This window comes from Rousettus aegyptiacus, unplaced genomic scaffold (genome assembly GCF_014176215.1).
Source record: "Rousettus aegyptiacus isolate mRouAeg1 unplaced genomic scaffold, mRouAeg1.p scaffold_m13_p_1, whole genome shotgun sequence".
Classification (NCBI taxonomy): domain Eukaryota; kingdom Metazoa; phylum Chordata; class Mammalia; order Chiroptera; family Pteropodidae; genus Rousettus; species Rousettus aegyptiacus.
In genome coordinates this window covers 107,188,608-107,205,803 of record NW_023416284.1, presented here as the reverse complement: position 1 = coordinate 107,205,803, position 17,196 = coordinate 107,188,608, and the positions used below count along the sequence as shown (strand labels likewise).

The 17,196-nt window shown below is 40.6% G+C and overlaps 2 protein-coding genes across 2 annotated transcripts; both read right to left on the bottom strand.

Moving 5' to 3' along the window:
• Positions 1-214: 214 nt before the first annotated feature.
• On the bottom strand, positions 215-9,366 carry TMEM14A (transmembrane protein 14A). The gene is made up of 5 exons (XM_016153863.2): positions 9,188-9,366; positions 6,345-6,430; positions 3,978-4,079; positions 2,278-2,365; positions 215-763 (listed from the first exon to the last, which is right to left on the bottom strand). The coding sequence occupies exons 1-5, from the start codon at positions 9,349-9,351 to the stop codon at positions 724-726; spliced, it is 480 nt and encodes a 159-aa protein (XP_016009349.2). The 5' UTR covers positions 9,352-9,366; the 3' UTR covers positions 215-723.
• Positions 9,367-10,884: 1,518 nt separating this feature from the next.
• LOC118601588 (heterogeneous nuclear ribonucleoprotein A/B-like) lies at positions 10,885-16,890 on the bottom strand. Its single transcript, XM_036218837.1, has 5 exons — positions 16,763-16,890; positions 15,713-15,890; positions 14,310-14,438; positions 13,683-13,811; positions 10,885-13,277 (listed from the first exon to the last, which is right to left on the bottom strand). Exons 1-5 carry the CDS (start codon positions 16,816-16,818, stop codon positions 13,257-13,259), a joined length of 513 nt encoding a protein of 170 aa, XP_036074730.1. The 5' UTR covers positions 16,819-16,890; the 3' UTR covers positions 10,885-13,256.
• Between the last annotated feature and the right edge of the window lie 306 nt (positions 16,891-17,196).

The following is a 17,196-nucleotide window of genomic DNA, read 5'->3' as shown; positions in this document are numbered from 1 at the left end:
CTATACCTAAAAAAGAAGTGTTGATTTGAGATGAAACCATTTTTGTCTCAAAATTATTGCAGTTTCAGAGAAAAAGAGAGATTGCAAATGAATATCAGCTCCTGCAGAAGAGTTCTGGCTTAAATGACCCTCTTTCCCAATCTTTTCATTAATTAGTGAACATTTCAATGTCAAAGATGATTTGAGTGTATAGAGAAGACACTAAAATGGAAGAAAGAGTTTAAAACAGTGTCCTTTATTTGAATACTGAATACATTATTTAGTATACAAAGTGTGCTGAGAATGGAATTTGTTTAAGAAAAAAAGAATGTTGGTGACAACACAAAATGGAAAAAATATAATTTCTAGTATAATACAAGTGACAAATAGATAAATCAGCATTCTGTGAAGTCCACTTAGGGCATTATCTGATAAGCCGTAGTGTAATTTAAACTTACTTCAGACAAGCACTTGCAACTGTTCAAAATACTACATACATAAAACTAAACACGGCAAATTAAAGAGCACATCGCAATTCATCAAATATCCTTCATGAAAATATTCCTGACGATGAGGAAACGAAGTTTCTGTTAGAAAAGACAAACAAACCAACACCTCACACTAGTGTTCATATTAGAAGTAAGAACTTAACAATCCATATTGAAATTTGTCTTTTGAGTTCAGACTGTGCTCTGCCCGTTAGTGTAGAATGACATGAATTTCGTTTTCAGTTCCTCCAGAGTCTCAGAGCAGCAGTAAGACAAGTCTCAGAATCATCATGAGGCTGGATTAAAGAAAAAAGGAGGGCAAGGGGGCGGGGGCGTCATTCTTACATGGCATGAGACAGAAAAGGGCTGTGTGCTCCCCTCACTTGTGGTGTGACTAAACTCTGGCTTCCAGGGTTCTCTCTTACTTCCGCTCCTTGGAGCAGGAGGGATCACATTATCTCTGTATTTGAACTTCGCAGACATGACTAAATTAGCCACTTAAAATGTTCACCGAATAAATGAGAAAAACCAGAACCCTCTGTTCTTAAAATCTAGGATGAAGACGTACGAAAGGTTCCAAAGGAAAAACAAAACTTTCAAAAGCTAGTGAAGTAAAGCAACTTGAAAAACATAATGAAAGAGCAATTTTGGGAGGGGGTTAGTATTACAATCTCAGCTACTTTCCATTGATTAGGGTCGTTCTTCCAAAGCTGTAAACCCTACTTCTGATTCTTTCCACCACCGAGTAGCATTTATAGGCAAGCCTCTAACTGAAAAGCAGTCTTTATAATCATATTTTTCCTTCCCAAATCATACATATAATACAGAACCACACAAGAAAATTCTACATAAAGGAAGAAAGAAGAAAATTACTCATTACACTACCACCCGGAGATAAACACTAATGGTTTGAGGTATTTCTCTTCCTATCTTGTTTTTGTCATACACGAACGTTTTTAAATAAGATCACACTGTATTTGGTTGTTTTATTTATCCTTTAAAAAAAAATCTCTTCTTATGTTATCAAGATTTTCCAATGCCACTAAACAGTTTTTGAAAACATGACGTGTAAGCCTGTTCAATATACCATTAAGTTCAATATACCAAACGTTTATTGAAACGTTTTGTTAATGGTGAATCTTTAGGTTTATAATTTTTCAATGTATCACATTTTCCATGAGAAATAAAGTTGCAATAAACACAAGGACTTGTATACATCTCATTATCTCTCTGGAAAATTCCAAAACGTGAAAACGTATATCAAAGAAAATGAACATGTTTATGGCTTTTATCACATAAAAGTAGCTTCTGGGAAGAATTAAAAATATTACCTATAAATTTTTTTTTTTGGTTATATGCTTAATCTCATGGATAAAATTACTAGAATGAAATTAAGAACAACTTGAGGCTCTCTATTTACCTTTTAAAAAAAATACTGTTTTCTCCCTTAAAAACTCAAAATAACTGCAGCAGACTGTCGCTCTGTTCAACTAATTGAGACTGAGTATCAGATTTCAATGAATACATTTACTGCCTCAGAAATGTGAATCTTGAGGGGAAATGAGGCTTTAGTTCTTCATTCAGTCTGAAAAAGCTAAGTATGTACATGTGACCATGACAACGCTAAATGCAGTCAATAAAAATGTGCATGTGCACATCAATACTAAACACTGACTGAATGATAGCTGAAGGTTTTACAGTCATGCTTGTTGTAAAATCACTCTGACATTTCAAATTAAAACTGACTTTCCCAAAGCGTTGGCACTTCAAAATGATTGCAGAAAATATCGACCAAAATAGTTTTTCTTACCTTAAACCTGCAACCAGCCCAGCTGGCATTATTTTCTTGGATCTCTTAAACCTCACACCCATTATGGTGGCCAGAAAGAAAGCTGTAACTAAAAAATAAACCAATGCATGAACCAGAGTTTCAAACATATTGTCAACACTTGCTTGTGAAAAAAACAAATATCATTTCAGCTTTCTAATATAACAACTATTAAGTGTGGGTATTGAGTTGCTATTCTTTTTTTTTTTTAACATTTTTTTTATTATTGCTTCAAGTATATGGTACATTGGTTAGACATTTATATACTTCATGAAATGATCCCCAATCACTTTTGTAAAAAGATACTGTATTAAAATACTTTATAAACTGGCTCATCAGAAAAGTTTGTGTAAACAAGCATGTTAAAATCTATTCTTGAAATATCTTCAAAAGAAAGTCTTTCAAGCATAAATCTCTATTTATAGAATACTCCTTGAAGACTAGGACTGTGTCTTCTTCAAATTTCCTCAGGAACACTGGGCAGTATATCTGGACCCACAGGAGACACTCAATAAATGTTTAATTAACTGAATGTGAGGAAAATAATAAGTATCTTTTTAAAAAGTAAGACCTGATTCATAACATAATACTGTTTTACTATTTAGAAGAAGTTTGACCTTTTGTTTTGTAGCATTCCATTTTGGGAAACTTGATGCCTGGAAACAAAATAACTACAGACTGAGAAATAATATTAAATTCAGATTCATATTATCAGCCTTTTATGAGTTAAAACAATATGAAGAGAGAGGAAGTTTTACGTAAGAGATTAAGGCAGTGATGTCATAATTTAAGAACAGCTTTCAAAGAAAAGTCATTTTCTAACATGAAAAAAACAAAGGATTGACAATAAATTTAAATGTATATGAATAAAGAGCCCTATGTATCTATATCTTGCTGATAAATTTTTATCTTCAGACATATTTCATTAATAAAAATATCCCCAGCTCTTAAGTAAAAAAAAAAAAAAACAGAAACCCACCAAATCTCTCTCTCTCCCTTGGATATAGAACTTACACAATTTCTCTTCATTTGTATTTTTCCAATACACCGCCAGTATGCTTGGAATAATAATCCAATTAAATAGAGAAAATTTCCTACAAATAGTTTTCCAAACCTTCACTGCCTTTCTCTTTCAAGGTACACACACACACACACACACACACACACAGCCAAATATCCGAGGGGCTTTAAACACACACAGGTCTCTATTCTTCCTGTGGACATTTTCCTTCAAAGCCAAATAAGAGAAGAAACGAAAAAAGAGTCAACCCTGCTTTTCTAGATTAAATCTTAAGACAAAGTAGGAGCTAAAAGCTCTTTGTGAATTAAATAAAATAATGCAAATCTGGCTCTTTTTAGATGTTTTTCCAGCAACACAAACTATGCTAAATATGCATTGACTTAGGAGAGTGAGCAGAAAATCTGGGTATAATTCTTGCTTTTTCTAATTTTTATTTCATTTTTCTAGTGACAAGTTTTATAGAAATATTCTTTTAAGTTGGAAGGCCTGACAGCAATACCATTATTTTTGATCGGTTGGGTGTGTTCAGTCTCGACACATGCATGCGGCCACTACCCATCCAACCATGTGTGTTCTCGTATACCTAGTATACCTAGTGTAGGGCATCGAAAAACTACCCCAAGGTTCAATTCTCCATAACTGGGAAAAACACTTCACTTACAAAGTGACAGTTTTACATCTCGCTTGTCATTGGAGACACGATAAGCTCCATAGCCAGCCAACACTCCAACAAAAAGACCAGCAATCAAAGATGGAACACCACCTGGAAAAAGAAAAGTATAGGCTCAGAAAGAGAACCACATAATGAAAGCAACGTGTACCTTACAGTGTATTTTCACTTGGGCACTGTAAGTGGATAAAGCCAAATTGATTATAGGCCTAGTCATGGATAGTTTCCAAAAAAATAACTGTTTCATGCTGAACCCTAAATGCAAGGTAGAGGAACCTCAAATGCATAGCAGCGCAGGGGTTAGGTATTATCTGAGGGAATATGAAAGCTTGTCTTGTAGTAGCAGTTTTGATATTGATTACATGACCTTGGGCAATCCACTGGCTTCTTGATGTGCCCTGCTACCTCTCTCTTTTTTTTTTTTTCTTATTCTCTTTGCCTCCATGTTTTTACTGTGAGGTTGTGATGATAAAAATAAGATGCAAAGGTATTTATAGCTTATAGAGGTAGAGAGAGAAGAGCTGTGCAAAACGAGCGCTGATTCTATCCTAAATAAGTAACAAATCTTCCAGCTTCAAGATGTGAGGACTCAGGGATGAATGGTGACTATATTAAGAAATGGGAAGAACCAGGACACTCACACAGCCAGCCAGCCCTCAACCCTACCTCCTCTTTGAACTAGGGACTGTGACAAACACCAAGCTCTTTCTGTACAGTGGGTTCCATACTGTGAGTGACACTATACAAGACACACAATCCTCACTTCATAGAACTCACTCTGTTTATAACTACGTGTTTAGAATCCCTAGGAGTAGGATCAAGGTAACTTTATTTTTAAAATGTCCATAGGAATTCAGATTGCAGCAATACAAGTGCGCATGTGTGCATGCGCACACGTGTGTGCAGGACGCACACAGAGAGCAGCATACTGAATGACAAGGCAAATGCCTTAGGTTCTAACCTTAATTCTTTACTTATTGCCTGAAGGGCTTTGGCTACATCACGTGGCCTCTCTGCGTTTTATCAGGGTTAATAATATCCTCCGTGTCAAATATATAAAAGCTAGAACAGTTGGAAATATTAAATTCCTCATTGTTCCATCCTACTTCTTGCCAAATCTACTCTCCAAACACAGCAATACCATCTTTTAAAAACATACATCTAGACAGGCCATTTCCCGAATTAAAAACCTTCAGTGCTTCTATTGTTGGAGCCCTGGTCTTCTTACAGTTCCCTCAATATGCCAAACTCTATTCCTCATGGCTTCCAGATATGCTGTTCCTTGCCTCAACTGCTCTTCCTTGCACTGTTCACCTGGTCAACTGCAGCTCATCCTACAGATGTTGTCTTACGTGTTAGTTCCTCAGAGATCCCTTCTCTGACCCATCACTCTCAATGAAGTTCCCTATTATAGCTCCCATTGTTTGTCATCATATATTTATATTTATATTTCTGTATTTAATGTTAGTCTTCCCTACCCCCCTGCCCCCACTTGCGAGCACCATGTCTTTTTGTTCGCTGCTGTTTTCCCGGTGCCTGAAATAGTGCAGGTAGCACTAGACAGATACTGAAGAAATGCATCCTGGGTGCTCCCTGTCATGACTCATGATCAAGTAGAAGTCATATAAGGATATAGTTAAATAGATTATTTTACTTAATCCTAACAGATTAATTTACAAATAAGGAATTGGGGCCCAGAAGTTAAAACAGCTCACATAAGCATCAAAGCTAGTAAGGTAATGTCAAGAACAGAATTTAGACCTGGCTTTTTCACTCAAGCTCCAGTTCACCAATGCCACAAATATAACATCCTTTGAAATATAGTTCATTTTTAAAGTTTCATAAAAATAAAGAGAAATATCGGACATGGTTATACATGCTTCCACCTTAAAACAAGGTAAAATATGAAACCTGACCTTTCATTGTTCTCCATGAAAACCCTTTATCAACTGGGTCTTTTTTTCTTCTTTTGGAGATGGAGAGACAACTTCAGATATGATATTTATGTATTTAACAATTTCTTCGTAACAAATGACATCAACATAATTCAGTTTTCAGACACTATGACTATGTAAACAAAAAAATTTCCTCATTTAATAATGAGTAGCCCTGAAAAGATTAAGTCAATTATGTAATTCATAATAACAGGTGAAATTAGGATTCTGTCATGGAGGGAGACCCATAACTCTCGGGCTGGAATGCTGTTAGACCTGGACCTACATAACCTCTTCCTTCCACAAATCCCTTCTGCAATACACATCTTTAGCTTCTTGTCCTACTTACAGACCCTCAGTTAATCCCAGCACAACCACCAACCCCCACCAAATCATTTTCAAAAAAAATCTGGTTTAGGCTTACCTCTTCGTTTATATCCCAAAATACTTCCGAATGTCACAAGGGCTGCATAACCAAAACCAACAAGGTCCATTGGCAAGGCTGAAATTCTAAAGCAAAGGAGAAGGGACAAATTTTACAAAATAGAGTTTGAGGGAACAAATGTATATAAAAGTGATGACATGTATTACACAGAATTATAGAAATTAATTTCTCCAGTCTACTAAAAAAAGGGAAGCTAGATCTTCACTAGATCTTTACCACTGTCCCCTATGCTCATAACTTTCAAACACACTCAGAGGGACACCCTAGATTGATTCTCCTTCCACTGTCCAAGTAAGATTTCTGCTATGGTTAGTCAGGTCTCCTCACTGAAGAAAACACAGTATTCCCTTTTCACTTCATGCCTAGAATGTCTCCTCTCTCTCCCACCTACGAACCCCAACCACCCTCTATACCCTATCCTTGTGTGAACTTTCTTCCCTTTCTTAACTACCTTCTAACAACCTTAACTACTGTAGCCTGCACCATCCAACTGGTCTGGAGCAAACTGCTCTTCTTTCTCCAAATTATAATTCTTTCACATTTTTACAGTATTTGTCTCCCTATCATCCTCACACTGAAGAACAGAAAAGGGTTAACATGGACATTTGTTGAATGATATAACCAATGATTCACTTTAGACATTTGCACTGTCACTGGCTTTGTTATGACACAGGGTGAATTTAAGATTCGGGCATTCGATAAATCAAACCATAATACTGCAACTTGTATTTATACTGAATCCCATTTAACAACTATTTATTGAGTATCTTCTTTGTGCAAAGCAGTAGAAAGCAATGAAAAGCCCTCGGATGTTGCCCTGGTCTTCTAGGACTTACAGTACAGCACAGCAGAGGAGGCAGATACATGAATGAGCCCTAAGAGGAAAGGCATGGACACCTAATGAGGCTTGGGAACCTAAGAAAGGATTCCTAGAGGAAACAGGTTCCCAGCTAGGACCGTGGGGGAAAGTAGGAATAAGCCAAGTAAAGAGGGTAGCAAGGAAGGGTATGTTGTAGACAGAGGGAGAACATATGTAAAGGCCTAGTGGCATGATAATGCATGACATGTTTTCAAAATGGAATGAAGTGTAAGGGGGTTGTGAAAAGAGACGGGGCCGGACCGCCCATATAAGGGGCCTGGTTTCTGTCCCAAGAGCAGTGAGGAATGAATCAAGGGAGCCTTACAATCAGATTTAAATTCCAGCAAGCACTTCCTGGCTGGAGTAGTGGGACATGCCTTGAAGTAAGGCAGGGAGATAAGCTGAGAAGCTGTTGCAGTAAACTAAGCAAGAGATGATGGCAGACTGGCCTGGAGAAATGGCAATGAGGGTGGAAAGAGGTAGACAGATTTGAGAGAGGTTCAGGAAGTAGAATTGATAAGCCTGGAGGTGGGGAGTGAGGGGAAGAGATAAATCAGAGATGACTCATGCCTTGGTCTCTGGTTTGGACCACTAGGAGAGGAGGCGGGGGGATGGGGCAGGGGAACCTTGATGCTATTACTTGAAAGAGGGAACACTAAAAAGAAGTAGGTGTGTGGTGGGAGAAAGGAGGTAGCCAGGAATGATGAGACCTGTGTGATACATATTTAGTCTGAAATGCCTGACACATGGTCAGAAAAACACCCATTATACAAGATCTGAAGCTTACAACGGAGATCACTCATCATGAGAGAGTAAATTGAGGACCTTATTTTCTTCTTAAGCCAATCACCTGGTGTGAAAGGCTGATTTTTCTCCCTCTTCCAAGCCCCCCAGCTCTTCCTCTGATGCTCTCTTTGGGTCCTATCCCCTCTACCTAGCAAAGAGTTAGTTATGTTGCACTTATCTCTCCTTTCAGACAATCAAGCTCCTTGAAGGCAAAATTCAGGTTCAATTCATCTTTTTTCCTTCTCACAGTACAGAGCTCATTGCCATGCATAAGGCAGGTGCTTAATAAATACTTGCTGAATGAATGAGTGAACCTAAGGAAAAATTTCTGTCTGAAGACATTCTGTAATTGACCTACCTCCAATATAGCTCTAATCCCTGGACACAGACAGTCCCTTCATCTCCTTAGTGGACTGTTGTTTTAAGGAGGCAAAAATCAATCTATTCCCAGTCCTTGCAAGAAATTTCTGTACTCAGAAGGAAAATGCAACAAAAAGCAATCGCCCCTCTTACTCCTTTTCCATTTGACCCACCCAGAAGAACACAAGAAAAGCTAGAGGCTGTGTTAACATGAGATGGGAGTGGGGAACGGTGAGAGACGATGTGAGATGCATCATCTGCTACCAGTGCAAAAGAGATGTCTAGCGTTTAGACAGAAAGCATCTTAGGTGCAATGCAGCAGAATGACTTATCATACCGTGTACAAAACCAGGTGACAGGGCCCTGCCTTGACCCTAATCCTCCAAAATTTGGACAACCCATTATGAGATTTTCCGAAAGCTACTATATGAAAAGCATTTTCACCTGTCGAGTATCAACAATTATCTGTGCCTGAACTCCCTGCGGCTCCAAAGACACACGTTCGAGTGCAGTCTGGGCGGTGCTAGGAAGGTTAAGACCTTGCCAAGCATTTTTGCTATGATCCAAGAGCCCCACTCCTCTCCTCTCCTCTCCCTAGCTCCAGGAAGGTAGGAGGGAAGACTGGTGAGAAATTCAGAACCGTGACAGAAGAAATTTGGGAAATTCCCAGGAGGACTAGAGAAGCGATCCCTGGTACAGTGGACTCCATCTTCTGCAAAAACCTTCCAAGGTCCTCTGTACGGTTGTCTGCTTATTTGTGAGGCTTTGTGAGAAAATTCAAGGCAGGAATTTCTCGACTGGGAGACATAAAACTTACCTGCACCTCCGAGCCCTTCTCGCGATTGAAAAGAAGAAAGTCGGGAGCCAGCTGCGGGAAAACTTCGTGTCTGAAGACCGGAAGCGGTTTCCTAGGCAGCACCTTCTGGCAGTCAGTCTGCATGGTCGGCAGGTTCCGGGCGGCGCCTTCCCTGCTGTGCGCATGCGCCAAGTCCCTCCGTCATCTGTTCGGTGTTGCGCGGTCCCGGCCCGCCCCGCGGAGGGAGGTGTCTAGTTCGCTGCCGCGTGGAGCTCGGGAGGTGCAGGATCCCCGGCGGCCGCGGGACCTGACGGTTTGTTCCGTCTGCCCCACTTTCGGCGTTGGCCCTGAGCTGAGGGCTGAGGTCTGCTGCCTCCTGCTGGACTGAGAGGAACTAACAAAAATTTGCAGGGAGCGGGTCTGGGTATAGCAGGAATCCCAAAGGGCAGAAGATTTTCAACCGTGGAGCGGTCTCCATCATTCAAGGGACATTTGTATCTACAGCAATCCAAGTCTTTTGCATGCTCTCCAGCAGACCGTTCCCGTTTTCAGTGCAGGGAAATAAAGTCTCCGTGGGGTGCACAGGTTAGAGCCCAAGTTTGTCTGTTTTCAAAGCCCAAGTACCCTTCATTACACCACACTATCTACCGGATCACCTAAATGTGAAGTGGTTTTATATTCCAAGCCCAGGATTAGGGGAAGGTATAGAATGCCAGAATTGCAAGGTACTTTAAATATGTCTAGTCCCAGGATAATCAGTTCTCAGAAAGAACCTCAACTTGACGTGGAATTATGCCTCCCAGTAACAATTTCTCATCTCATGCCAGTATTGCCTTCTGGGCCGCCTCTTTATGTAATAACCCTTCAGACGTATGAAGGTTATCATCTAAGAGTAATCAAACAGCTCCAGGGATGCTATGCGGCTGGGAATAATGAGTTTCTTTACACACACACACCCTGAGTAAATTAAATTTTATGAAATTTGTTTGCTGAATCTATTCCACATGCTTAAAAGTGCTCCTGGGAAGCGTTGTGCCTAACTTATGAGAAGTCTATGTTGGTCCTAAGGAGACAAGATACCTGAAGATTCACAAGAGAGCTGATGGCAGACACTGGAATGTGGATTGGAGGAAGTGGTATCCTAAAGTCTGGCTCTGAGTTTTCCCAGCACTCCCTTCCATCCCCTTCTATTCCCGCCCTTACCCTAGTCTCTCCCTGCTCCCTCTCTTCAGACTTTCAGGACACTTTGCCTATTCAGTATAAAACTGGAAACACATCAGTAGCTTTAACTGATGTGAACTCCGGTAAATAAATTCCCCTGGACCACAGTGCCAGGATTTATAAGATGCTACTCAAATTGGATGCTGAGATCCCTTCCGCCCTTATCACTGAGGTCTTAGAAGCTAGAAACAGCCTCATGATATTCCTGCTAAGGCATTTTCACCTAAATCTAGAAGAACTCCTTTGTATATTGTAGAAATTCCATACTCTTGGACATGAGGAAACAGGAAGGTTTTTAGGCAAAGGAACCACTGTCCTCTCAACTCATATGCCACCTACTCCAGCTAATGATAAGGTTAGAGCATATGAGGGTGCAGCAAAGCCTACTCACCTCTACCTATTTGTAAAGCTTTCTATTCATGATCCACAGCAGAGAATCCAATGTCTCATCAACCCCTTTGACAGTCTGGAGAAATGCACAGGTGAAATACACAGGATTGCCAAGCAAGCCAATTTTATTGAAATAGTTATCAAAATATTAAGCATTTAAATCTATGATATAGTTAGATGTTCTTTATTAAATTACAAGATCCAGGAGTGGATTTAATAACTACTATAATTTCTAAGTAGTAGTGCACATAAACAATAGAGGTATCTGTAACGTGAATATCTATGATTTCTAGTGATGATGCAGTCACAGGTACTAACACTTCTGTGGTTTGCTCCCTATTTTCCTAATGAAAATAAATGCTACATTTCAAAGGTTAGTGTAAATAGAAATTTCTTTTTCCTATCCAAGTTCTCAGATCTTGTGATTTTCACTCTTAGGTCCTTCTGGATTTGGAGAATTCCCAGTCTATAGTAATGCAGGTTTTCATAAGTTGTTGTAGGTGGAATTAGATAAAGGAAAAGCAAGGTTGTGAGCCTGACTGACTGATAAGACTGGCTGCTGAGGCAAGAACTCACAGAATGTTTACAACTCAGTGAGTGCCCTGTGGTTCCTGGGCCTGGTCCTCATCATCAAATGTTCAGAAATTCAGTTATTATCAGTTTTTCCAGGGGCACCCTGGCTTTGGGAGATTGATTCATAAAAACCAAAGTCACAAGGGACTTGTTGAGTTTTAAACAGGCAAACAAAAAAGCCTTCTTCGGGTCCTCGATTCTTGTTGCCTTCCAGATCTCATATGGTGACTTATCATTTAGGCTTCTGCTCATCAGTAAAAGAAATTTTGAACAAGAATCCCTATATATTTATAATGTTTATTCTAAATTAGACATATACTGCTGCACTAATATGCTATGGATATTGTGAATACAAATATGTAAACAAAATAAGATATATAATGTAAGACTTTAAAAGGAGAATATGAAAATAGGACTAGATATTTCCTGTATTTAATAAAAATTAACAACACATTTCCTTCTGTCCCATGATATAGTAGAACATTTTTATTCTTGCTGTCTCCTTTCCCAATAATAATTTTCTGAGCTGCTTGCAGCCTTTAGAACATCATTCTTTTCTTTTCTGTAGTGGTAAAACCGAACACAGTCAAATGCAAAATTCACTCTGACTTGCAGCTCTGCTCTTCTCAAGCCCACATTACACTGAATCCTAGTATCAGTACAATGTGATGACATTAAGTTAAAAATCTTCTCAATAAAAGTGTTTGAGCACGGAATGCTTAGGATTTTTCTAGCAATAGTAAGTTTTTAGATTCATAGGAATTAGTTTTCATTTCTTCAAAAATGTCTACCCACTTTGAATCCATAGGCTTGTTCTGACAGACCAGCTGTTTGTCAATCAGGTCCTTTGCATCGATAAGTTCATCATATATGCTACCCATATCTAAAACAGCAATCATTTTTAAACACTCTGAAGCACACCGGATGTCATCATAAGTTAAACCTTTCCTTCTCAGGGAAAATGGTTTTAAAGCACAGAGGTAATTTGAACTGGTGGAATCAAAGTTGCATTCCAAATAAGTTACAATTCTAGTAAAGAAATTAAGAAAGTCCTATGTAACTTGTAACTTGGCTGCCCTTTTCTAGTGACATTCTTTTTTTTTTATTTTTTTTATTTTTAGCTCTGAAGCAGTCTTATTTCCAAAAACTGAATCATTTTTCCGCAGTATGAGTTTTTGTCTCAACCTATACATAATATCAAACAGCTCAGGTGCAGTCAATTCATCCTTTTCTAGGCTCTTTATGGCTTCCTCAAAGATTGTCAAACAGTTTTGGAGAAACAGCATATATACTTGTTTCACTGTAATCCTTTTCTCCATTCTTGACTTCAATATATTTCCAAATCAAAGAAGTACATTCTTCTTGTCCCACATTTTGAAAATATGATTTTATGGCGGGCCAACATTTCAGCATCTTTTCTATGGCTGGGAGCAATGAAATCCATCTTGTAGGCACATGTCTACAAAGGTTATCACCTTTCATTTCTATAAAGTCAAAAATCTCATTAAGTGCTTCTGCACATTTTGAGGAAACTGAAAAGTGACCAAAAACTTTTATTATGAAAGTCTCAACATCACATTTAAGCAGATCACAACCCTTTTCAACAGTGTTGCATAGAAGATCTGCAGGACATTGAATAGGTAAGATCCTTTCATTTTCTTTGTTAAAAAGTTTACAGACTGCATGAAATTCCCCAAAATTTACATTTGCACTGCCTGACGAAAATGCAGATAGATGAGCTAAATCTAGCTCATATTTGGACAAAATATCAACAATCTTTTTTGTTTTACGATTTCAGCAGTTGCATTAAAATCCTCATAGAAATCAAGAAGATGATTCAAAATTCCATTTTTCAAGTCAAAGTACCTAAGAGCTAGAGGAAACATTTTTGTTGCCATGATTCGGCTCACCACTTGAAGTTGATACACTGTAGAAAACATGAGAAATGACAAAATCCCTTCTATGCTATAAGGGGCCAACATATCTGTTATCAAAATTTCTCCTTTCGTTCACCCACAGGATATTTTAGTTGCAACCTCTGAATCAGGAAATGTAACTTTACTCAGTTTCATAGAACAATCAAGGGAATGATATGATAACACGTTTGTTTGTGTGGTATGCCCAAGCTAATTCAGCAGCTGCTATTTTTGATGAACACTGGTGTCTTTTGGGGACATGAAAACACTTTGATTGGTTTACAGACACTTGCCTGTCTCATCCTGGACTTGTGAGATACAGTCTCCATATGTACTTTCACATCCCCTTCTCCACCATGCCCAATGCCAAATTCTTTTCTGCATATTGTGCAGTATGCTCTGTTTCGATTATTTACCTCGCTAATCCAGTCGTATGTGTCCTTCCATTTGTCATTAAAATAACACAGTTGTTTAGCCTTCTTTTTCAGTGATGGGATCATGCTTGCGTTAGTATTATAATCGTTCTCATTTTCATTATCTGATCTCTTAGAAAACATGGTCACAATATTAACAATGTTAAAAAATTAAGCTAACACTATCCTGAAATAAAGCACAACAGTTAATTCACAGGCAATGTCAAAGATGATCTGTTAATATAATTACAATACACTTAAGTCACATCACTCTGAGTGACACGATAAACAGAAAAACCATTACTGTCAACCACAAATTATGGTTACCAACATCAATAGTCAAGGGGAAAGCAACAGAAACTACAGAAAATGGATAATCTACGCCACATCCATCTGAAACTAAAGACTGTGTCGCTTTCAGGCCCTCTTTTTTAGACCACTATCTGGGTGTTGTACTTTTCTTCCAAACTTCCATACTCATTGTCAAAAACCAGAACTTTTCATATTTCAGGAAAGGATTTTCCTGGATACTTTCAATGATGATTGGTTACCGTACCAGGTTCCCCACTAACCCATGGGCTAGCTTTCTAGAGGCAGGAAGATAGGCACATGGAGCTAGAGACTCTTTACCTTGCTACCAGTGATGGTGTGGAACTTCTCCAGGATATTTCTCACAGGTTCCTCTTCTGTATACATGATGAAAACAGAACCTTGTCTTTTGTTAGATTCTGGATCCAATGAAAACTCAATGGCCTCAATCTGGAAAAACGGGCAAAGCTCATGACTAGTGCCTCCCTTACTCAGACCTAAAGGGAATTCACAAGAAGGGAGGCACCCAGAGCCAGAGAGGAGGGAAAGATGCCCAGCTGAGAAGAATTCCAGCCAGAAACAAGGAAGGAAGGAAAAATGCAGCCACAGGTAGCTCATGGGGCGCAAAAGCTACACCCTGGGGAGACACTCACCTCCCAAAACTTGCCAAAGTACTCCCTTATCTTTCTCCTCAGTGGCTTCAGGCTTCAGACCCCCCACAAAGATTTTTTTACAGGATCATTCTTCATAGCTATGGCCTTTTTAGGGTTTATGCTATGGCCAACAAACCCATCCTCCTTCTCGTCTAGGACCTGTTCCAACAGAAGGGTAGTGTAAAACCAGAAGTGAGGGTTTTCCTGGGAAGCAGGACTTTCAGTACTAAAACCAGAACGAAGGGATTTCCCAGGTCAAGGAACTTATAGAACTAAACATGGGACTGTGAGGTTTTCCGGGTATGGGTCTTTAAAGTGCTAAAATTGGGACAATTCCTTCTGAGAAAGGGGTCAGGTGGACTCTGGTTCTAATTCTCATTGACATTTCCTGGCAGCATCACCCATGGCTAGGCCCTTCTCTTTGAGCCACAAGACTCCATCGCAGGTACACAAAATATTCCATCCCCTCCAAACATGCACTCTACCTGAGCCTGACTTCCCAATTTTCTCTAAATCTGAAATAAGGCTGGTTTAGCTACACACATAAATCAGTCCTCACTTCCTTAGAGCCTTTGTCCATACTGTGTGCCCTTCTTCCTGTCCTGGCAGTCCCAATCTAAGACATGTTTCCTCCAGAAGCAAAGCAGCAGGGATGAAGCAAGCACAGGTTGACCAGGCTGCTGGGGTTCAAATCCTCACTGTCTTATCCCCTACTTACTGTGTGATCTCTTCTAGTTACTGAATCTTCTGTGAGCCTTAGTTTCTTTCCCTGTAACATGACACTTAAATAACACCTATCTCAGAGCATCTTTGATGCTTTTCTAATCCTCACACATGAAGTGTTTAGCATAATGCCCAAAACAGGCACATAAAGAGATAATAATACCCACTTCTTCTTCCTGGAACACCCCAAACCATACACTTCTTACTCCCCATTTAAATCTTTACATGAACAAGTCCCTAAACTCTGCTTCCCCAGTGCACTTGGCCACATGCAGCTCAGACAAACTGATCATGATCATGCTGTTCCCATAAATTAAATCCTGTACCCAAGGGCCCTTGATGGAGTACACAGCTTAACTTCTCCGCACTGGCTGCACCTTTAAAGAGGATAAACCCCAACGCTCCTGATCTTCTGATGTTTGGATCCATTGTTATAGTATGGTGAACAACCTCTCCAAATTTGGTAAAATGGTGTTTTGGGTCCTTTTTGCTAGTATTCCAGCTCAGGCCACCAACAAATAATTTTCTGAAATGGAAGGGCGAGACACATGTCAACAAGAAGTCTTACAAGGAAACCATGAGTTTGGAACATCTTACAAGAAACCCCATGAGTTAGGGAAGAACTGGATCTCCAAAATCTTTCATTGGAAGGATTACAAATAAAGCTGCCATCCACAGCAAAGGTCCAAAACCACCTACACATTCTAGTCTTTAAAGACTACCTTTGAAAGCCATTAACAAATCTACACTACCTCCTTACTGAAATCTCAGCCCTACTTGGACCCTAACAAAACAATCCCACAGCACCCACAGGCTGGGAGGGGGAAAAGACTGCCAACCTTACCCACCTGGCTGTGGGCACTATTCACAACTAGAAGCTTTTTGTTTTGTTTTGTTTTTTAAATAAACAAAACAAAACCCAAAACCAACCCTCTTATCAAAGTGCTTTCTGTCTTCCCCTGAACCCAAAGGTCACTCTCAAGGAACTTGGCCTTCCTGGGGTAGAGACTTAGGTCAAGCAGTGGCTCCATGCACAGATGGATGGAGGATGGAATGAGGGAAGGCAGAGGCTGGGGGTCTGGAGGTCTTCGACCGGCCTTGCCCCAGGTCCAAGCAAGCGCACACCTTCCTTTCCCAGCCACCGCCATCTCGGCCAGGCGGCTCCGGGACGGCGCCGAAGTCGACTCAACTCCATAGCACCTACCTGGCATCCTATCCTCCCTGTTCCTGCCGCGGGTCCTCTGGTCTGCCTCGGCGACTCTCCGGCTCTCGGTCGAGCCCCCGCCCATCCCGCCCCGCCCCACTCCCCCCAAGTCCGGGTCAGCGACTCGCCTTCGGGGGCGGCCTCGTGTACGCCCTCAGGGACGCCAGTCGTCTCGGTGGACTGTTTGCCCTCACCTGCTTCCGACATACTGGGCAGACCCGCCCGCTGTGCTCACCGCAGCGGACGCCATGGAGCTCCGCTCATCCCCAACCCGCTTTAGCCCGCACCATTTCGGTACCGCAGGAGCAGGGGAGGGCAAATTTATAAGACCCAAGTTGGGGCGGATCCTCCTCATCCAAAGCTCATGCTCATTGGCTGAGTCCACCTGGCACTCAGCCGTGAGCCGGTCTCCCATTGGCCTCAACGGCGCGCTTTCTAAATTCGGGGGGTTCCATCCTTTCGGAACGTCCCAGAGCCGGGTCACCGCCGACGGTTTTCGAGATCCCGCGAAGCAACTGTTTGCTCCAGTCTGCGGAGAGGCGGGTACGTCCCGCTCCGTCCGTTGATGCCGCCGCCTCTCGCCCGCGAGCGTTGGTCTCAGGGCTTTACAGAAGTGGAAAAGAGCTAC